Raw genomic sequence first — 22,996 nt, forward strand, 5'->3', positions numbered from 1 at the left:
CTCCCTGTTTTTATACCAGTACCATGCTGTTTTTGTTACAACAGTTTTGTGGTATATAATTTGAATTCAGGTAGTGTGATACATCCAGCTTTCCTCTTTTTGCTCAGGGTTGCTTTGGCTATTTGAGATTTTTGTGATGGTTCCATATAAATTTTAGGATCATTTCTTTTATTTCTATGAAGAATGTCATTGGTATTTTGATAGAGATTGCATTGAATCTGTAGATTACTTTAGGTAGTATAGTGATTTTGACAGTCTTCTTCCAATTCAAAAACGTGATTTTGTTTTCATTTTTGTATGTCCTCTTCAATTTCCTTCATCATTGTTTTCTAGCTTTCATTGCACATTTTTTATTAAATTCCTAGGTGTTTTATTTTTTTTGTTACAATTATAAATGGGACTGATTTCTTGATTTATTTTTCAGCTAGTTTGCTTTGGTGTATAGAAACCCTACTGATTTTTATATGTTGATTTTTTATCCTACAATGTTACCAAATTGGTTTGTCAATTGTAAGAGTTGTTTCATAGAGGTTTTTTTTTTTTTTCATCCTTTAGTTTTTCTGTATATAAGACTATGTATCTGCAAACAGGGACAGTTTCATTTCCTACTGTCCAATGTGCATGCCTTTTATTTTTTCTCTTGTCTAATACCTGTGACTAGGACTTTTAGTTCTGTGTTGAATAAGAGTTCTGAAAGTAGGCATCTGTATTAGTCCATTCTTGCATTGCTGGAAAGAACTACCTGAGACTGGGTAATTTATAAAGGAAAAAGTTTTAAGTGGTTCACAGTTCTTCAGGCTGTACAGGAGGCATGGAAGGGAGGCCTCAGGAAACTTACAGCCATGGTGGAAGGTAAAGGGAAAGCAGGCACTTCATATATGGCTGGAAAAGGAAGAAGAGAGAGAGAGAGAGAGAGAGAAGTGCTACCTACACACTTTCAAACAACCAAATCTCACACGAACTCTACCATGAGAATAGCAAGGGGGAAGTTTGCCCCCATTATTCAATCACCTTCCACCAGGCCCCTCCTCCAACACTAGCAATTACAATTTGATGTGAGATTTGGGTGGAGACACAAAGCCAAACCATATCATTCTACCCCTGGTCCTTCCCAAATCTCATGTCCTTCTCACATTGCAAAATACGATCATACTTTCTCCATAGGCCCCCAAGTCTTTACTCATTTTGGCATTAACTCAAATGTCCAAGTACAAACTCTGAGACAAGGCAAGTCCCTTCCACCTATGAGCCTGTAAAATCAAAAACAAGTTAGTCACTTCCAGGATACAGTGGGGGTACAGGCATTGGGTAAATGCTCCCATTCCAACAGGGAGAAATTGGCCAAAACAAAGGGGCTACAGGCCTCTTGCAAGTCTGAAACCCAGTAGGGCAGTCATTAAATCTTAAAGCCCCAAAATAATCCTCTTTGACCCCAGGCCACACTGATGCAAGGGGTGGGCTCCCATGGCCTTGGGCAGCTCCACCGCTGTGGCTCTGCAGGGCTCAGCTCCCATGGCTGCTCTCAAGGGCTAGTATTGACTGTGGCTTTTCCAGGTGCACAGTACAAGCTGTTGGTGGGTCTGGAGGATGGTGGCTGTCTTCTCACAGCTCCACTAGGCTGTGCCCCAGTATGGACACTGTGCAGGGGCTTCAACACCACACTTCCCCTCCTCACTGCTCTAGTAGAGGTTCTTCATGAGGGCCCCACTCCTGCAGCAAACTTCTTCCTGGACATCCAGGAATTTCCATACATCCTCGGAAATCTAGGCGGAGGTTTGCAAACCCCAGTTCTTGACTTCTGGGCACTTGCAGGCTCAACACTACACGGAAGTTGCCAATGCTTGGGACTTGCACCCTCTGAAGCCACAGCCCGAGCTCTATGTTGGCCCCTTTCAACCATGGCTGCAGTGGCTGGGACAGAGGGCACCAAGTCCCTAAGCTGCACACAGCATGAGGAACCTGTTTCCAGGCCACGAAACTATTTCTCTCTTCTAGGTCTCCAGGCCTGTGATGGGAAGGGCTGCTGCAAAGGTCCCTGAAATTCCCTGGAGGCATTTTTGCCATTGTCTTGCTATTAACATTCAGCTCCTCTTTACTTATGCAGATTTATGCAACCTTGAATTCCTCCCCAGAAAATAGGTCTTTTTTTTCTACTACATGATCAGGCTGCAAATTTTCTAAACTTTTATTCTCTGTTTCCTCTTTAAATATAACTTTCAGTTTCAGAAAATCTCTTTTTGTTGAAGTACATTCTTTCTGTACCTAATTTAATTAAGAGTTTTTATCATAAAGGATGTTGAATTTTAGCAAATGCTTTTTTAGCATGTGGTTTTAGCCTTTCATCTGTTGATGTAACATATCACACGTATTGATAGGCATGTGTTGAAACATCCTTGTATCCTTGGGATAAATCCTAGTTGACTGTGGCATAGAATCTTTTTGATGTGCTGTTTGATTTCATTTGCTAGTATTTTGTTGGGGATTTTTGAATCTATGTTCATCAGGGGTATTGGTCTGTAGTTTTCTTTTTTGGCTGTCTTTGTGCTGTTTCGATATCAGAATAATGCTACCCTTATAGAATTAATAGAATAATTAATAATTAATAGAATTAATGTGGAGGAATTTTTTTCTCTTCAATTTTTTGGAAAAGTTTGAGAAGAATTGGTGTTAGTCCTTCAAAGATTCAGTAGAATTCAGCAGTGAAGCCATTTGGTTCCAGGATTTTCTTTGTTGAAAGACTTCTTATTCCTGATTCAACCTCATCATTTGTTAGTCAGTTCAGGTGTTCTGTTTATTCTTGGTTCAATTTTGGTAAATTATATGTGTCTGTAAATTTATTCATTTTTTGTAGATTTTCCATTTTGTCTGTGTAGAATTATTCACTATTCATAATAGTCTGTAAAGATCCTTTTTATTTCTGTGGTGTCAGTTGTAGTTCCTTTTTTGTTTCTGATTTTGAGTCCTCTCTTTTTTTTCTTAATACAGCTAATGGTTTCTCAGTATTGTTTACCTTTTCCAAAACCCAACTTTTTCTTTTACTGATCTTTAGTACTTTGTCTTTGTTTCATTTAGTTCTGATCTCTGTTATTTCCTTTATTCTAATTTGGGGTTTGGTTTGTTCTTGCTTTTCTAATAGCTTGAGGTACAACATGAGGTTGTTTATTTGAAATATTTCTACTTTTTTGATGTAGGCATTTATTGCTATGAACGTCTCTTAATACTGCCTTTGGTCTATCCCATAGGTTTGGATATTTTTCATTTGCTTGAAGAAACTTTTATTTTTTTCCTAATTTCTTTACCAATTCAGGAGCATGTTAATTTCCATGTATTTGTACAATTTCCAAAGTTTCTCTTGTTGTTGATTTCTAGTTACATATTGTTGTAGTATGAAAAGATACTTGATATGATTTTAGGTTTTTGTTTGTTTGTTTGTTTGTTTGTTTGTTTGTTTGTTTTTTGAGACAGAGTCTCACTCTGTCGCCCAGGCTGGAGTGCAGTGGCTTGATCTTGGCTCACTGCAAGCTCTACCTCCCGGATTCATGCCATTCTCCTGCCTCAGCCTCCTGAGTAGCTGGGACTACAGGCTCCCACCACCACGCCTGGCTAATTTTTTCTGTTTTTAGTGGAGACGGGTTTCACTGCATTAGCCAGGATGGTCTTGATCTCCTGACTTCGTGATCCACCCACCTCGGCCTCCCAAAGTGCTGGGATTACAGGCGTGAGCCACCACGCCTGGCCAATTTTAGTTTTTTAAAATTTGTTAAGACTTGTTTTGCAGTCTACCGTATGGTCTATCCTAAAGAATGTTCTGGGCCGGGTGCAGTGGGTGATGCCTGTAATCCCAGCACTTTTGGAGGCCAAAGCAGGCAGATCACAAGGTCAGGAGAGTGAGACCATCCTAGCTAACACAGGGAAACCCCATCTCTACTAAAAAATACAAAAAAACTAGCCTGGCACGGTGGTGGGTGCCTGTAGTCCCAGCTACTTGGGAGGCTGAGGCAGGAGAATGGCGTGAAACTGGGAGGTGGAGCTTGCAGTGAGCCAAGGTTGCGCCACTGTACTATAGCCCCAGGCGACAGAGCAAGACTCTGTTTCAAAAAAAAAAAAAAAATAGGCGTGGTGGCACATGCCTGTATTCCCAGCTACTCGGAAGGCTGAGGCAGGAGAATCACTTGAACCCGGGAGGTGGAGGTTACAGTGAGCCGAGATCACGCCACTGCATTCCAGCCTGGGTGACAGAGTGACACTCCATTAAAAAAAAAAAAAAGAATGTTCTATGTACTGATGAGAAGAATATGTAATATGTATTCTGTAGCTTTAGGATGAAATATTCTGTAAATGTCTGTTAGGTCCATTTGATCTAGGGTATAGTTTAACTCCAATGTTGACTGCAGTTTGATGGTTTTCTTTCATTATTTCTATTTCTTATTTATGTATCTGCTCTACCAGTGAGATTTCTTCTCTCACATGTTTTTGTGATGGTAGTTATCATTCTTTTGCTTCCAGATACAGGACTCTCATGTATTTCTTGTAGTGTAGGTCTAGTGGTAAATTCCTACAGCTTTGCTTGTCTGGGAAAGACATTGTTCCTCCTTAATTTCTGAAGGATAACTTTGTTGGGTAATGTATCTTGGCTGGCAGGTTTTTTCTTCTTTCAGCACTTTAAATATATCATCCCATTCTCTCCATGCCTGAAAGGTTTTTGCTGAGAAATATGCTATTATTCTGAAGGGGATTTCATTATATGTGACTTGATGCTTTTCTCTTGAAGTTTTTACAATTCCCATTTTCTCTTTGACTTTTGACTACAATATTTCTCAGAGAGAATCTTTGAGGTCGAATCTATCTGGGAACTTTTTAGTTTCCTGCATCTGAATATCTGTATTTCCTCCCAAAAGTTGGAAGTTTTTAGCAATTATTTTATTAAATGGGTTTTCTATTCATTTCCCCATCTCTTCCTCTTCTGGATATTCCATAATGCAAATACTTGTTTACTTAATTATATCCTGTAGGTCTCGTAGGCTTTCTTTATTCATTTTCTTTTTGTCTGACTGGATTTTGTCCAAAGACCTGTCCAAGTTCAGAAATTTTTCCTTCTTATGATCTAGTCTGTTGTTGAAGCTCTTGATTTTTTTAAAAAATGTATTCATTGATTATTTTTTAGTTTCCAATTTGTTTGGTCGTTTTTTGTGATATCTATGTATTGAATTTCTCATTCAGATTATGAATTATTTTTCTAATTTTGATGAATCATCTCTCTGTATTCTCTTATATCTTTCTGAGTTCCCTAAGGTCATTATTTTAAATTCCTTTTAAGGTATTGCATCAATTTCCTTTGCCTTGGGATGTATTACTAATAAATTATTTTGATCCTTTTGAGGTGTTAATTTTCCTTGCTTTTTCATGTTTTTTATATCCCTATGTTAATATCTGCACATCTGGCAGAACAGTCACATCTTCTAATTTCATGGCATCGCTTTCATGGGGAAAGACTTTTTCCTGCAGATGTGTTAATTGAATAGAGTGCTTTGACTTTGGTTCTGGGTGGGCACAGTAATGTAGTGTCCATGTGTTTCTTCGCTGTATCAGTGTCAGTGGTACCTATGAGTGCTTTAGTGGCCTAGGTTGTGAGTGTTTGTGGAGGCAGCTTGGCTGGGGCCTGGAGCTACCAGACAGGCTGGTTTGGGAGCACTTGGAGGGGTATGCTGGTCAGGGCGGCAGTCATTAGTGGCAGCAGCAGGCCCCAGGTAAACCAGACTTTGGGTCCCTGGGGAGCACGCACAGGCATATAGCAATTTCCCAGCTGGAGAATGTGGTTGCTGACAGTGGCAGTCCCTGGGCAGCAGGGTAGTTCGTGGGCCCCTGGGGAGGGGACATGCAGGTCGCCAGTGGCAGCAATTCTCAGGTGAGCCAGTCCTCAGGCCCCTGTTTGAGGGTACAGGTACTCAGTAGCCTTGATACTACAGTGGGCAAAGTCAAAGGCAATGAAAGGCCCCAGCAAGCTGGTCCGCAGGCTTCTAAGGGGAATGCAAGCACACTGTGGCTTCCCCCACTAAACAGGTAGTTTCACTGATGGTATTGGGCCCTAAATGTGCCAGTCCTTAGGCCCCTGATGGGGGCACATGGCAACTCCACTTCTATAGTGGGAAGGGCCATCAGTGGCAGCAGATACCAGATAAGACAGTCCTCAGGCCCTCATATGGGGAATTGCATGAGAGCACAGGAGCTCTGCTGCAGAAGTGTGCAGAGTTGTCAGCATTGGCAGGCCCTTGGTAGGCCAGTCCTGGGGCCCCCATCCTGGGGCAGCCAGTCCTTGAGTCCCTGATAGAGAAGGCCCTGCAGGCAGTGCAGCAGCTCCACCACTATAGGAGTCAGTGTTGCCGGTGACAGTGGCAGCAGGCCCCAGGCAGGCCAGTCCTAGGGCCTTTGGGGAGTACACATGGGCATGTGGCAGTTCTGCTGGTCATTAGGCCGTCAGCTGTCAAGTTCTGGGGAGCACATGCTTTGGCTCCCTCTGTCTTGAAGATGGCCTCCCTGATGTACTAGATCACCTGTTCCCTGGGTTACAGGCCACTGCATTGCTTCAGGTGCTGAGTTCACAGCTACACCATGGGGTCCAACTGGAATCACAGCCCTGTAGCCTTCTGGATTAAATAATGATAAGGGCTCAGAAATGCAGAGATGCAAGCCCTTTGGGGCTCCTGGACAGGGTACATTTTAGCAGTGGCTCTGTTCTCAAAATGGCAGGATAATGCAGTAGCTTGGGTTCCAGAGAATGGCTGGGAGGAGATGGGAACTCAGCATGAGTTCCCTCCCTACACTAGTCTCAAAGCCTGTGAATATTGTAGGGCTCCCTTGCAGCTAGAATTGCAGGTGTCTGTGGTGGGAATGTGGACTACTAGGGATCTCCTGCCTTTTCTCACAGTGGAGAGTGCCTCTTGGCTTTAAGCCAATCCAAGGGCTCTTCACTTCCTTCTCTACGCTCTCTTCCCAAGTTCCAGTGCCTCAGAGATGCCTCTGTCACTTCCTTACTGTCTTCTATTGTTGTCCCATGTATACTGTTGTTCTCCCTAGGTGTGCAGTTCACCGTGTAGTTATCTACTTATTGCTTTAGCCTTTTTGTGTGGAGGAAGCAGGCCCTTCTACTCAGCTATCTTAACAACATCTTTCAAGTTTTCTAGCTGGCAAAGATTTATTTCTAGTTCACTGCCACACTGAAGATACACCTCTTTGGAGTGATGGCCTTTCGCATGTTTTTCCTGTTAGAAACCTGTTATTATCCCATCCCATGATCATAGTGAGTAGGGCCCTGTACTTTGTCTCCAATCTACCATGTACCCACAAATGACAAAATGATACTTAAAAGTCACTAAGATTTAATACAATATAGTCTAAAGCTGTCTTCAGATCTCTTATTTTCCAAGATTTCTGCTTTCACTGTGCCTTTGGCCTATCTATGTGTTATTTAGTTTTCTTCTAGCTGTGTAACACATTTAAAAAGATAGATTTTTAAATATTTTATGCAAAATTTCCATTGTTTTTAGTGTGGTGTTTGTGCAAATCTATTTTCCTCAATAATACCAGAAACAGAAATCCACCACTATCTTTTATAACTTACCCCTCTTACCCTAAAATGTGTTCAGGTGTAGAAATAATACAGTGAATTTTTACTGGAAACTTCTAAGGTTTGGATAAATTAACAGGAAAAAAAAATTTGTTTTCTTTATTGCACTGACCAGAACCTCTAGTAAAATATTGAATAGAAGTTTTGAGGAGGTGTTCTTAGTTGTAGGTGGAAAACATTGCCTAACATCTTGAAGCATGGTGCTAGCTGTAGGGATTTTTGAAAATGCTGTTTATCAAGTTGAGGAAGTTCCTTTCTATTCCTTGTTGATGAGTTTTTTTCTTTGTTTGTTTGTTGTTTGTTTGTTTCTGAGATGGAGCCTCACTCTGTCGTCCAGGCTAAAGTACAGTGATGCGATCTCAACACACTGCAACCTCTGCCTCCTGGGTTCAAAGTGATTCTGCTGCCTCAGCCTCCTGAGTAGCTGGGATTACAGGCACCTGCCACCATGCCCAGATAATTTTTGTATTTTCAGTAGAGATGGGGTTTCACCATGTTGGCCAGGCTGGTCTCAATCTCCTGACCTCGTGATCCACCCACTTTGGGCTCCCAAAGTACTGAGATTACAGGCGTGAGCCACCGCTCCCGGCTATTGCTGAGTTTTTATCCTGAATATGTATTTGATTTTGTCAAATGCTTTTTCTGCATATATTGAGCAGTCATATGGTTATGTTCTTTATTCTATTAATATGGCATATTCTATTAATTGATTTACAAACATTAAAGTAACATTGCATTAAAAGCATTAAAACAAGCATTAAAAGAAAATAGTTTTGTTAATGCCTAGACTACCAAGTATATATATAATTTTTTTTATTATTTGAGACGGAGTCTCGCTCTGTCGCCCAGGCTGGAGTGCAGTGGCGTGATCTCCACTCGCTGCAAGCTCCGCCTCCGGGGTTCACGCCATTCTCCTGCCTCAGCCTCCCGTGTAGCTGGGACTACAGGTGCCTGCCACCATGCTCGGCTAATTTTTTTTTGTATTTTTAGTAGAGACGGGGTTTCACTGTGTTAGCCAGGATGGTCTCGATCTCCTGACCTCGTGATCCGCCCATCTCGGCCACCCAAAGTGCTGGGATTACAGGCGTGAACCACCGCGCCCAGCCCCAAGTATATTTTTAAAATAATTTCAACTTTCATTTTAGATTCAGGGGACACATGTGCAGGTTTGTTACCTGGGTGTATTTCATGATGCTGAGGTTTGTGGTACTATTTATCCCATCCCCCTAGTACTGATCATAGTACCCAATAGTTTTGCAACTCCCTACCTCCCCCACGGAAGTCCCCAGTTTCTATTGTTGCCATCTTGATATCTATAAGTAACCAGTGTTTAGCACTCACTTATAAGTGAGGATATGTGCTATTTGGTTTTCTGTTCCTGTGTTAATTCACTTAGAATAATGGCATCTAGCTGTATCCATGTTGCTGCAAAGGACATGATTTCATTATATTTTATAACTGCGTATATTCCATGGTGTATATGTACCACATTTTCTTTATTCAGTCCACCATTGATGAACACCTAGGCTGATTCCATGTCTTTGCTATTGTGAATAGTGCAGTGATGAAAATGCAAGTGCATCTGTATTTTTGGTAGAATGATTTATGTTCTTTTGGATATGTACCCAGTCATGGGATTGCTGGGTCAAATGGTAGCTCTGTTTTACATTTTTTGAGAAATCTCCCAACTGCTTTCCACAGTGAGTAAACTAATTCACATTCTCACCAACGGTATGTAAGCATTCTCTTTTCACTGCAACCTTACCAGCATCTGTTGTTTTTTGACTTTTAAATAATAGCCACCCTGACTGGTATGAGACGGCATCTCTTTGTGGTTTTGATTTGCATTTCTTTGTTGACTAGTGATGTGTGGAACAGTTTTTCATGTTTGACCATTTGTATGTCTTCTTTTGAGAAGTACCTCTTCATGTCTTTTGCCCATTTTTTACTAGGCTTATTTGTTTATTACTTGTTGATGTTTAAGCTTCTTAGAGATTCTGGATATTACACATTTGTCAGATGCATAGTTTGTGAATATTTTCTCCCATTCTACAGGTTGTCTCTTTATACTACTGATAGTTTCTTTTGTTGTGCAGAAGCTCTTTTATTTAATTAGGTCCCAGTTGTCAATTTTTGTTTTTGTTGCAGTTGCTTTTGAGGACTTAAATAAATTCTTTCTCAATGCAAATGTCCAGAATGGTTTTTCTTAGGTTTTCTTTTGTGGTTCTTATAGGTTACAATCTTACATTTAAATATTTAATCTATCATGAGTGAATTTTTATATATAGTGAAAGATAGGGGTACAGTTTCATTCTTCTGCATATGGCTAGATAGCTATGCCAGTACCATTTACTGAATAGGGGGTCCTTTCCCACATTGCTTATTTTTGTCAGCTTTGTTGAAGATCACATAGCTGTAGTTGTACAGCTTTATTTCTGCTTTCTAGGTTCTGTTCCGTTGGTCTATGTGTCTGTTTTTGTACCAGTACCATGCTGTTTGGGTTACTGTAGCCTTATAGTATAGTTTGAAGTCGGGTAATGTGATTCCTCCAACTTTGTTGTTTTTGTTTAGGATTGTTTTGGCCGTTCAGGCCCTTTTCTGGTTCTGTAAGAATTTGAGAATAGTTTTTTATAGTTCTGTGACAAATGACATTGGTAGTTTGATAGGAATAGCATTAAATCTGTAGATTTATTTGGACAGCATGGGCATTTTACTGATATTGATTCTTGCAATCCATGAGCATGGGGTGTTTTTCCATTTGTTTGTGTCATCTGTGATTTCTTTCAGCAGTGTTCTATAGTTCTCCTTGTAGAGCTCTTTCATCTGATAGGACCTTCTGAGCATGGAAAGCAGTTTGTGTAAGGGCAAAGCTCAGGAGCAAGTAATGGCTGAAAACTCAGACTTTAGAGGGTACATGGTGATCAGCAGTAGAAGATAGAACTTAGCTAGAAGATATATTTACACTTGCTAAGCATTCTAGTCTTTATCTTCTGGACCACCAGATGCCAGCAAGGTCTTTAATAATCAAATTAGTTTTTGTTTTCATTTTGTCTTGGCATTTATTACTAGCAGCTCTGTGAGAGAGGGACAGATAACAGGTCAAGCAAATAGACTTTTTGCTTCTTGGGTTGAGAGAAGGTTAGTGTAAAAATAAAGAGTGGCCAAATTAAAAAAGTGTTTATGACATAAAATTGACAAGATTTGCTCACATTGATATAAGGAAGAGTGTGGGTGGCGAGATGGATACAAAGGAATTATCTGAGGGCCATAGAGAGTAGACAGTCTCTTGAGGAGCTGCCAAACAAGAAATTAACCTAAACACAACCCCAGAAGTCAAACAGGCTGTCCCTATGAATCATTAACTAAGAGGCTAGGGAAAAAGAAAGAATCCAGGGAAGAACAAATGTACAGAGACCTTGGAAACCACGCTAACAAGACAATTTTAGCAGAGGATCTATAGTGGATTCTAAGCAGATTTTCTGAGCTGCAAAGAACATGGGAAAAACAAGTTTAGGCTGGACGAGCTGACTCACACCTGTAATCCCAGCACTTTGGGAGGCCAAAGTGGGTGGATCACATGAGGTCAGGAGTTCAAGACCAGCCTGGCCAACATGGTGAAACCCCGTCTCTACTAATAATACAAAAATTAGCCAGGCATGGTGGCACATGCCTGTAATCCCAGCTACTAGGGAGGCTGAGGCATGAGAATTGCTTAAACCTGGGAGGTGGAGGTTGCAGTGAGCCAAGATCGTGCCACTGCACTTTCAGCCTAGGAAACAGTGAAATGGTGTCTCAAAAAAGAAAGAAAAAAATGACTAAACTCCATGCCTTTAGTTTGTTGAAGATAGAGCTGTATAAATAAAATAAAAATTAAAATAAATTATTTTATAAAATAAAAAAAATTTTGTAAAAATAAAAAAATTGGAATTAATCTAAACCCTTGTTGAAGTGAACTCAAGATATTATAAGGATAATGGTATTGATTATTAATTCTCCCCCAGCTAATGTACTTCTTGTAGGTGACTCAGACACTGTACAGAGACCTTCATTAACTCTGAAATCACAAAGGAATCATTCAGAAAGCAGCTCCTTTAAATACCTAATAGTTAGTGCTGCCAAAGTGTTAATGCACCTTTTCAAAGCATTAAGGAACTGGGCAGATACAAATAGATGCGATGACTATGTATAAAACATAAATTAAGACATACCTCATATTTGATTTACAGTGTTTAAAAAGGGCCCTTTTTAAGTGTGAGATTCTGTGAGCTAATATTTCCTGTCCACGACATTCTAATTTTTTTAATTGTGAGCCATCCGGATTTGCTGTTGGTATGAATCAAGTTTTTTATTTAATTAAGCCAGCTTGTCTGTTCACTCATCATAATTAATCTATTCCTGTCTTAGTTACTTTTTCATTTTCAGAGCCAATCATATATTTATACAAATACGGAAAAATCTAAGACAATTTTTAGTATAAATAAGAGCACAGAATGCCCATTGGAGATGTGTATATGCTTCCTTCACATATTTAGAAAGGCTCAAAATAACGGAGTTCATATTCTGCCACAAACACAGAAACCAGAGAAAAAAATTTCAGTTCATTCATTTACCTCGTGACACCAATTATCTAAATACCACCGTTTCCCAAGATTTCAGAATCTTGCTTTTATTAAACCCATTGAATGATGAATTATAATGTAGGAGGCCTTTCTGTTTCTGGAGGCAATTGCAGGGAAACCATGCCTATCAGTTCATTTTTGTCACTGGTACATGTGTGGCTTTTTTCATTCACTCATTTATTAATTGAGCAAGACTGCAATCATTAGAGATGCAGCCGTGAGTGAGACAAAAGAAGGTTTCAACTCCCTTTGAGCTTAAATTTTAGTGAGGGAAGCACACAATAAACAAATAAACAATGATGAGTAATCCGCAAAGAATTAAGGAAGTAGAAGGTGATTCAGTGACTTCTATAGATAGAGTGCTGAGAGAAGGCCTCTCTGAGGAAGTGGCATTAGAGCTGCCAGTTGAATGACAAGAGGTGCCATGAGATGATCACAGGACTAAGCATTCCAGGATGACACCATAGCTAAAGCGAAGGTCTGCGAGTGGGAATATAATCTAAGAATCAAGTGAAAGCCAGTGCTGCTGGAGGGAAATAAACAGGAAAAGTGGTAAGAGATGAGCCTGGGGAGAGAGAGAACGTTCATCATAAGGAGTGTACCTTTCATTCAAAGGTCTGTAAAGAGCTGATGGGGCTTTTAAACAAAGTAGTGATGTGATCTGATTGACATTTTGGAAAAATCAGTCTGGTTGCCCCATGGAAAATGAACCAAACGGGGCAAGTGTGAAAACAGGGAGATGGAATCTGGATGAAAGGTGAGTATGGCTTGCATCTGGTAGCAGAAGGGACAGAAGTAGATTAACACAGGATTTGTTTAGTGGTAGAGTGAGAGAACTTATTGATGTGTTGGCTCTTGGAGGATGTATTATAGAAAGAAAAGAATCCATCAAGGATAATACAATTGTTTTTTATTTCATAAGCTTTAGGACTTTAACATCACTTAGTCATTTCATGCATTTATTCCATCGGTCATTGCAAAGATTGATTCTTTTCACAGTTGTATATTTCCTTGATTAGAGCAAACTATGGTGTGTGACTTTCTGGGTTCAAATCTGGGTGTTCCAATTTAGTGGCCACATGCTCTTGAGCGAGTTTTCTAACCCCTCTGCCCTTTAGTTTCCTTGCTTAAAAAACATGGTAATAATGTCACCTGTTTCATAGGGTTGTGGTCAGCAGTGACTAAGGAAATGCAACTAGAAGTGTACTTAGCACACTACTGGACTGCAGGAAGCACTCACTAAATGTTAGAAATTAGGTGCTATAGCAAAAGAATCTATTAACAGAGTAAACAGACAACCTACAGAATGGAAGAAAATATTTACAAACTATGCATCCAACAAGGATCGAATATCCAGAATCTGTAACAAACTTAAATAAAGCAAAAACCAAATAACCCCATTACAAATAGACAAAGACGTGAGCAGACACTTCTTAAAAGAAGACATACGAGTGGCCAAAAAGCATGAAAACATGCTCATCATCACTAATCATCAGAGAAATGTGAACCAAAACCACAGTGAGATACAGTCTGACACCAGTCAGAATGGCTATTACTAAAAAGTTCAAAAACAACAGGCGCTGGCAAGGCCGCAGAGAGTAGAGAATGCTTATACACCATTGGCGGAATTATAAATTAACTCAGCCACTGTGGAAAAGTTTTCTCAAAGAATTTAAAATAGAGCTACCATTTGACCCAGCAATCCCATTGCTAGATGTATACCCAAAGAGAAATAGATCATTATACCAAAAAGACACATGCACTTGTGTGCTCATTGCCGCACTGTTCACAATAGCAAAGACATGGAATCAATGTAGGTGCCCATCAGTGGTGAATTAAATAAAGAAAATGTGGCACATATACACCATGGAATACTACACAGCCAAAAAAAAAAAAGAGAATGCAATGTCCTTTGCAGCAACATGGATGCAGCTAGAGGCTATACTCCTAAACTAATTAATGCAGGAACAGAAAACCAAATACTGCATGTTCTCACTTGAAAATGGGAGCTAAACGTTGAACACACATAGGCATAAACATGAGAACAATAGACACTGTGGACAGCTAGTGGCGGGAGGAAGGGAGGGGGGTGTGAGCTGAAAAGCCATCAGGTACTATCCTCACTGCCTGGATACAGTATACCCAGGTAACAGACCTGCACATGTACCTCCTGTGTCTAAAATAAGAGTTGAAATAAAAAAAAAAAAAATAGGTACTAAATTTCTCTTATCCTCCTTACAATTGTGCAGTCAAGTCTCAGCACCTCAAAATGAGTTAACATGTTTTTAAGAAACAATAAATTTCTGTTTCTTATATCATTACATAATTATTTTATGTATAATTTAGATACTATTTTTCAGAATTTCTTAACCCTTTCGAATATATTTTTACCTTCTATATCTGGCAGTATTTGTCTCTTTTTAAAGTGGCTTTTTTGTTATTTCGGTTTTGAAAATCTGCTGAGGGCTTTTAGATTTATTGAATATTATCAGCTTTATTGTGAAGTTAGCATTTTCAGCTCTTAAATGGAGCAAGGGAGGATGGGCATTCTCATCTCAAGATTATACAAATTATGTGAAAGCTTAATATAACTGTGTCCGTCAGTGCCATAACACCGCGTGGGCCCCGCTTTAATGTACAGCTCCTCCGATGGGTGTCCTGCTTTTTCTCTTTGGACTTAGAACCATACTGAATCTAAGGCTGGAAAACACCCTATTTGTTTAGATCACAGGACAATCCAGAAGACCTTGTATTTCTCTGAATCTTTGATTTCTATGTAAACACTGGTTCCTGTCACTCTGCCAGGCTGCAGCTGCATTTCAGACTTTCATGATTGGTTATTTGCTTCTCAAAATAGGCTTGAGAACAGTAGGAAAATAGAGTAGGTCAACACGGCATATGGTTAAATTTTCATGGACAGATGTGTTTGAGAATAATAGGGAAATTCTTTTGAACGGTTATCTTTGTTATAAATGTGGTATGCGGATGTTTCATAGTTATGACTGGGATAGAGGTACTTTTAGCAAATGGTACTTTTCATAAGATTACACATTAACCTAATTTTTGAAAACTATTTTCATGTTTCACTGAAGGTAGCTGGGCAAGGAATAGCCTCTTTGCTCTTAGAATCTTACAGTGCCATCATTGATGCAGAATTGTTCAGCACAGATGACTTTGGAATTCCTTTCTGTGCAAAGCATTCGACATTAAATGCATACATGTTTTGTGATTTTTTGAGTTTCAGGTTCTGTGTTTCTTCTTGTATTTTCTTAATGATAGGAGATAATAAAAATTTTTTTATTTCAGAAGGTTTACATAGTATGACATATGTAAAATAGTTTCTATCTACGATATAATGGTAAGTCCCTAAGCCCAGGGTGGGAGACGTTATTTTATTAAACCACTGGCCAGTTGAATCTACAGTGGGTGGGATCTGCTATGATAGGTTTTCATGCTTGTTTCCATACTGTGCTAAATTTTGTAAAATGTCATAATATATCTGAATACTCTAAGTAGCAATGGTATCATCTGGGATGTTTTCAGAAATCAATAAGTAAATTTATCAAAGTGTGTGTGTGTGTGTGTGTTTTAAAACTTTTATGTTTTGTGGAGCTAAAACCCTGATAACCCTACTGTGTTTCCTTCTGCCCCTTCCAAAGACATTGTGGTTGTAACTATTTAAGAGCTCAACGTGAAGGTCTATGTGGGCATAAAGAATCAACTGTGAATTTTCAGCCCTGCCAGGATACATAGAACCAACCGGTGGTCCATCCCGTGGGCTGCTCGTGCATGCCTGATGGATGGATCTCTGTGGAATTAGGGGACAGGTCTATACCAAGAGACAAATACCCTGTTATTTCACAACCCAGCACCTCAACTTGATTATATTACTGTTAGCATTTATTTTTAGGTTTTCATTTTTTTGCCAGAAATACGTGTGGACATACTCACTTCCTGTGTGTTTGTCTTTCTACTACAGATACGGGAGCAGAAAGACAGGCACTAAGAGAAAATGTATATCCTAAACTGAGAGAATTCTGCAGAGAAAACTATGGATTGGAATTTCAGGTAATTCTAGTGTTAATTTCATTCACAATTATGTCCAGTTAAATAACTAGTGTTTGTTTCTTGTCACAACTTGAGTGTTGTAAAAGACAAGTTTTAGGCCCTGAAAAAAATTATTTCTTTGAGCATGGGTAAAAAGAAACACTGACAAATGGAAAGTATTTAGTCATTTTTGATGGTTCTTTTATGCTGTGCTTCTTGGATCCTTCCTGTTATGGGCTCATCTTTTTCTTTGAACCATATTTGTTTGCTTTTTTGACAGTCTCCACTATTATCAAAGAGATGAAGGTTGCTGAGCACCTGAGTTTAAGCTATGGTTTCTAGAAATATTTTGCACTTAAAAATGGGGACCAACTTTTTTCAAACTTATTTCCTTTCATCAGGCTGGATGGGCCTTGCCTTCTATCTTGCCTTTAACTTTTTGTTCACATTGTAGAACATCCTTTTTCCTAATCATTTCGGAGCTACACCATTTACTCCCCCCCAAAAATTATATCAGCCTTTCAAGAGACAGTAATGGCACACGTCATTGCTAACGTTCACGAACATCCTGACATTTTAATACACCTCTGATTTTGCCATCTGAAGGTAAAGTGCTTGACAACATTGGATGTACCTTGGGCATCCAAATGTTGAAAAAAAATGGCTCCTGCAACAGATAACATTATTTAGTCGGAATTTTTCAGCCTAATTTATGATGGAAATCCTAACTCTCCAGTGCTATCTAAACTACACATTTACATTGTCAAATGATGAATATGTAATAGAGGTTTGTGGTGCAGAAGTGCAAAATGCACCATCGTTAGTGGAAGAACATTTCACTCTTTGTTTCCTCCCAGATAAATGTTTTATCTTGGTATACTCCTGATGTCTTCTAATATGATGCATAAAGTAACAGTCTCGAAATGGCTTCAATCTCAATGCATAATATCAGTCACCACCAGGCCATGATGGCACGCACATTGAATTGTCACTCATAAGTCACCATTTACTTGATAAATTGTGAACCTAAATTAAATTCCTTGTCATGAATTCAGCACTACCTTCTCTGAAGAATCTGGTTTTACTGATAACAGGGTCCCAATTGTTATATAACTTCCAATCTGTCAAGAATCCCAAAGACTTAGACACTCCTTGGGGACTCAGTTGCCATAGAGGAAGAAGTGTGTCCAAGCATATAATCCCATCTTTAACTTTGTTTTTGCATCATTTTTGTCAACAGAGGAAGTCAGCGAGCTGTAGAACAGCTTCTATAAACCATGGTATTGACTAGGATTAGCTGAGGGAGAAAGAGGAAAAAAAGTATACTTTCTGAACTAGAGGTAGGCACAGAAGATAGATACAGGCAAAGGAAAACTGTACTAGGCGAGGCCCATAGAATAAACTGACAGGATTACTCTAGGCAGGTGCACTGAATCAGCTGAGGAGATGTTGGACCGCAGAGTAGACCGCAGTGGGCAGGGGAGACGTAGAATTGAGCCCCAGCTCTCTACAGGTACTGGGAGTGACTGAACCTGCCCATCCTTCAGTTCAGTGTCTAAAATAGGAATGGCAACAGCTTACATATCTGAGGTTGTGTTTAGAATAAAATAAAATATGCAAGGTTACATTTGCTTCCAAGCTCTAGGCTTAGCAGGAGTTCACATACATAATACCTGAGACTTCTAAGACTACACCTTTTAAGTATAGTCTTTTATAGTAGGTTAATTATATCACTCCCTGAGGATATACTTTTTAGAGAGACAGTTCTCTTCTCTCAACTGCAACAAAAAATACGATGCCAGAAGCTTCATGAACAGTCAGTTTACCCCCACAGTATCCCCGATTCCATCTTTGATTGTGCACTGAACCCAGAACATATGGTTTCCTAGAGTTACTCAAACATACCAATCTACTTCATGCTTGCTTGCCTTTGCTCATGCCATTCTCTTCAACTACAATGCTTTTCAGTCTGGTTCTTCCCCTGCTTCACCTCCTGGATTCTACTCATTCTTAAGACTCTTCCTATCTGAGCTCATGTTGTGTCCCCTTTCTCACTGACCCACAGCCCTGTGGGCCTCTTTTGGATCCCTGAACACCTTAAGGGATACTTGAGAGTTTTACTCTGGCTGTTTTGTCTTGTGGGAATACTCACTCCCTTTATCTTCACACAGCTGCTTTCTTATTGTCCCTCGGGTCTCCACTGAAATGTCACTCCTAGAGATGCTTTTCTTTTTTTATTATTATTCTACTTTAAGTTCTAGAATACATGCACAGAACATGCAGGTTTGTTACATAGGTATACATGTACCATGGTGATTTGCTGCACCCATCAACCCGTCATCTATATTAGGTATTTCTCCTAATGCTACCCCTCCCCTAGTCCCCCACCCCTCATCAGGCCCCAGTATGTGATATTCCCCTCCCTGTGTCCATGTGCTCTCATTGTTCAACTCCCACTTATGAGTGAGAACATGCAGTGTTTGGTTTTCTGTCCTTGCAATAGTTTGCTTAGAATGATGGTTTCCAGCTTCATCCATGTCGCTGCAAAGGACATGAACTCATCCTTTTTTATGGCTGCATAGTATTCTGTGGTGTTTATGTGCCACATTTTCTTTATCAAGTCTATCATTGATGGGCATTTGGGTTGGTTCCAAGTCTTTGCTATTGTGAATAGTGCTGCAATAAACATACATGTGCATGTGTCTTTATGGCTGAAAATTCCAAAAACCAGAATGCCTCTTTTCCTCTAGAGATGCTCTTCTAGTGACCCAGTCTAAAGTAACCACCTCTCTTTTGCATCATACTGTTTTAGTTCTTTGCATAGCATGTGCCATATCAGATACTTTTTCTTGTTTGTTTGTGTATTAGCCTGCTTATTGTCTTTCTTCCACTAGATTATAAGTTCCATAAAAACAGAGGCTTTTCTGTTTTCATGGAATTTCAAAACAGCTGCATTCCTGGTCCTATAGTCCCTGGCACATTGGAAAGTGCTATGAGAATTTGTTGAATGAATGCTTATGTGAAAAAAAATGAATGAATGAAGACCCAGCCCAGATATAACTTGTGAAAGAAAGCCTTCTCTGATCCCTCCCACACCTCCCAAGACAGGCCATGTACCCTCCTCTTTGCTTCTCTGAAATTCAATGCATAACTCCTGATAATCCGTCCAATTCATTCAAGAAGTATTTGTTGAGTGCTGACCATATGGCAACCAACATTCTAAGTGCTGGGAATAAAGGAGCAAACTAACCAGACCCTCTTCTGAGGAACTTCTAACATTGTTGGGAGAAGCAGACAATGTAGACTCCAGGAGTAATAAATGCATTTTATTGAATAAATGATTCTATTTTAAAAATCACAGAAAGTAGGGTTAGGGAATGCCAGGTAGTCAGAGAAAGACTCGGTCATAAGGCAATATTTGAGCAGAAATCTGCAGAAAGTTATGGAGCAAGTCATGCAGATGTCTGGAGTTGTGGGGAGGAATCCAGGCACAGGGAACAAGGGAAAGGGTCTGAGGTGGAAGTGTGTTTAGAATATTCTAAGAACAATCACACTACTATATTCCAGTCTGGACAACAGAGTGAGACCCTGTCTAAAAGAAAAAAAAAAAAAAAGGAACAGTAAAGAAGCCAAGTGTGAGTGAAGGAAATAATTACAGATGGCATCAAAGTAAGATTATATGAGACTTCATGGGCCAAGATTAAGAACTTAGAACTTTTATTGAGTTGAAAGGGAAAGAGTGAGGTGATATGACTTACCATGAAGAGGTTTGCTCAGGTTCTATGAATAGAATACAATACAAAGGAATGGTCAAAGCAGGAAAATAGTGCAAACAGGAAGAACCAAAGTAAGCAGTGTAGATAATGAAACATCATCTGGTTAAGTAAACTTTTCATCACCTGCCTATAAGTGCCAAAAGTTCTCAGGCCTGGAATTGTCTTATTCAACTTATCCCAATGGCCAAATGGCTGCAGATAGTAATCCATTTAGTTAAATCTTTATTCAATTAAATTAATAGAATATGAATAGGATAGAAATTAATAGAATGTCAATTAAATTAATATGCATTATAAGCAAGTCCATATACCTTTTATCTATGTGCCTGTTTGGCAGGCTATTTTGTAGTGTTTTCCTTTTTTTTTTTTTTTTTTTTCATTTAAACGAAGATACTTCATGAAAATACACTAGACTCCAGTTATGTAAACTTCAGTTAGTTCTGTATGTGATATATACATATATAGGTTGATTTCTCAGAGATGGAAACAGTTCAGTGGAAAGAACATCAAGCCCACTTAGCAAAGAACACCCAGGGCATCAGGAAAAGACATGGCATTTAAATAATATGGTATTTGATTTGCAGGTATTTATTAAGGGCCTCCAGCTACAGAGAAGAGGATAGAAAATAAGAACAAGGAGGATTAATTGGAAAAAAGTAAAGACAGACTGGGGAGAAAGCAGGTGGTTGCAAAAGCCAATAAATAAGGAGCTTGTGATTATACTCAGAGATACCATCCACTCCTTCTTTTGGAACTCTTGTCCATCCCCACTGCCGAGGTCCTGGTCTAACCCTCACTGCTTCAAAAATGGGATGAACAAAAAGCATCCTAATTGGTTTATTTTCCTACTTACCCCTAGTAGATTGCAGGTCCTTGAGGAAGAGACTGGTTCTTATTTGTTTTTAAGTCCCCAGGCCTGGAACAGAGTTTGGCGTTTAGTGGGGTTTTAGTAAAAGTGTGTTCAGCAGAACTGCCTTACACCGTCACCCTACTTGAGTTTTTCTATACAATACCACCAGAGTCATCCTATGTCAATGTCATATTGTGTCAATGAAGGGACGTGGAGCAAGCTGACCAAATAGAAGCTTCCACTGATTGTTCTCATGAAGGAGCACCAAACTAAACAGTTATTCATACAAAATAGCATAAGAACCAAAAATCAGATAAGTGATCCCATACCTGGTTTTAACTTCATATCACTGGAAGAGGAACTGAAGAGGGGAGGAAAGACAGTCTTGAATTTCCAGTGCCATCCCTCCTCCAACCCCCAATAGCAGCTGCTTGGTGCAGAGAAAGAATCTGTGTGCTTGGTGAAGGGAGAGTACAGTGATTGTGGGAGTTTGCATTGGAATTTACTGCCCCTGTCACAGCAGAAAGCACCACTGGGCAGAAATCAGTCAGTGCCCACTGAGGCCCATTGAGACCAGTCCTAGTCAGAGGGGAATCACCCCTTCCAGTGATCAGAAACTGAGTTTCGGCAAGCTGTGCCACCGTGGGCTAAAGTGTTCTGGGATTCTCAATGAACTTGAAAGGCAGTCTAGGCCACAAGGACTCCAACTCCTAGGCAAGCCCTGGTGCTGGGCTGGGCTTGGAACCGGTGGACTTGGGGTGCATGCAAACTAGCAAGATACCAGCTGGGATGGCCAAGGGAGTGCTTGCCCTACCCCTCCCCCAACCCCAGGCAGTGCAGCTCACGGCTCTGGGAGAGACACTCCTTCCTTCCACTTGAGAAATGGAAAGGAAAGAGTAGAGAACTTTGACAGCTTGGACACCAGCTCAGCCACAGTGGGATAAGGCACTAGGCAGAGTCCTGGGTCCCCCATTTCAGGCCCTAACTCCCAGATGACATTTTTATACATACCCTAGGCCAGAAGGTAACCTGCTGCCTTAAAAAATAAAAGGACCCAGTCCTGGCAGGACTCATCACTCGCTGACTAAAGAGCCATGATCTCCCCAGATGAGTACAGTAAGGCACTGAAGGACCAATCCTGGGCTCTGAGTAATCAGCAGTAATACCCAAGCATTACTCGCCATGGGTCTTGGGTGACATTCATAGAAGTGCTGGTCACAGGCATGACCCAGCACATTCTCAGCTGTGGTGGCTATAGGGAGAGATTCCTGCTTTACAAAAGGAGAAGGAAGAATAAAGGGAAATTTATGTGGCAGTTTAGGCACCAGCTTGGCCACAGTAGAGTAGGGTAAAGCACCAAGCGGGCTCTTGGGGTTCCCAGTTCCAGGCCTTGGCTCTCAGATGGTATTTCTGGACCTGCCCTGGGATAGCGGGGAGCCCATTGCCCTGAAGGGAGAGTCCCAGACCTGGCAGCATTCACTACAAGCTGACTGAGGAGCCCTTGGACCTCGAGTGAATCTTGGCAGTAGCCAGGCAGTACTTGCTGTGAGCTTGGGGTAGTGGTGGCTATGGGAAAAGATTCCTCTGCTCATGGAAAAGGGAGGGAAGAGTGGGAAGGACTTTGTCATGTGGCTTAGGGACCAGCTCAGCCACAGTAGAATAGAGGATCAGGTAGATTTCTAAGGTTTCCAACTCTAGGCCCTGGCTCATGAAGGGCATCTCTGAACCTCCCAGGGCTGAGGACAACTTGCTGCCCTAAAGGGAAGGACACAAGCCTAGCTGTCATCACCACCTGCTGACTGTAGAGCCCTAGATCCTTGGGTGAACGTAGGCAATAGCTAGGCAGTGGTTACCAAGGGCCTTGATGGGACTCACGGCTGTGATGGCTTCACATCTAACCTAGCATAGTACCAGTCACAAGGATGCTTGTGTCACCCCTCCCCCAGCTCCAGGAAGCTCAGTTCAGAGAGAGGGACTCTGTTTGAGAGAAAGTAAGGGAAGATAATAAGAGTCTCTGCCTGGTAATCCAGAGAATTCTTCTAGATCTTATCCAAGACCACCAAGGCAGAAGAGCCATATG

At 40.5% G+C, this 22,996-nt stretch overlaps 1 protein-coding gene across 1 annotated transcript in view; it reads left to right on the forward strand.

Annotated features, from left to right (window-relative positions):
- The window catches only part of NWD2 (NACHT and WD repeat domain containing 2), a 227,490-nt gene that overhangs the window by 67,584 nt on the left and 136,910 nt on the right, over positions 1-22,996 (forward strand). The window contains exon 2 of the mRNA XM_010365831.2: positions 16,223-16,311. Coding sequence (XP_010364133.1) covers positions 16,223-16,311 — 89 coding nt within the window. The remainder of the gene's footprint in view (positions 1-16,222; positions 16,312-22,996) is intronic.

Source organism: Rhinopithecus roxellana, chromosome 2 (assembly GCF_007565055.1).
Source record: "Rhinopithecus roxellana isolate Shanxi Qingling chromosome 2, ASM756505v1, whole genome shotgun sequence".
Lineage (NCBI taxonomy): Eukaryota > Metazoa > Chordata > Mammalia > Primates > Cercopithecidae > Rhinopithecus > Rhinopithecus roxellana.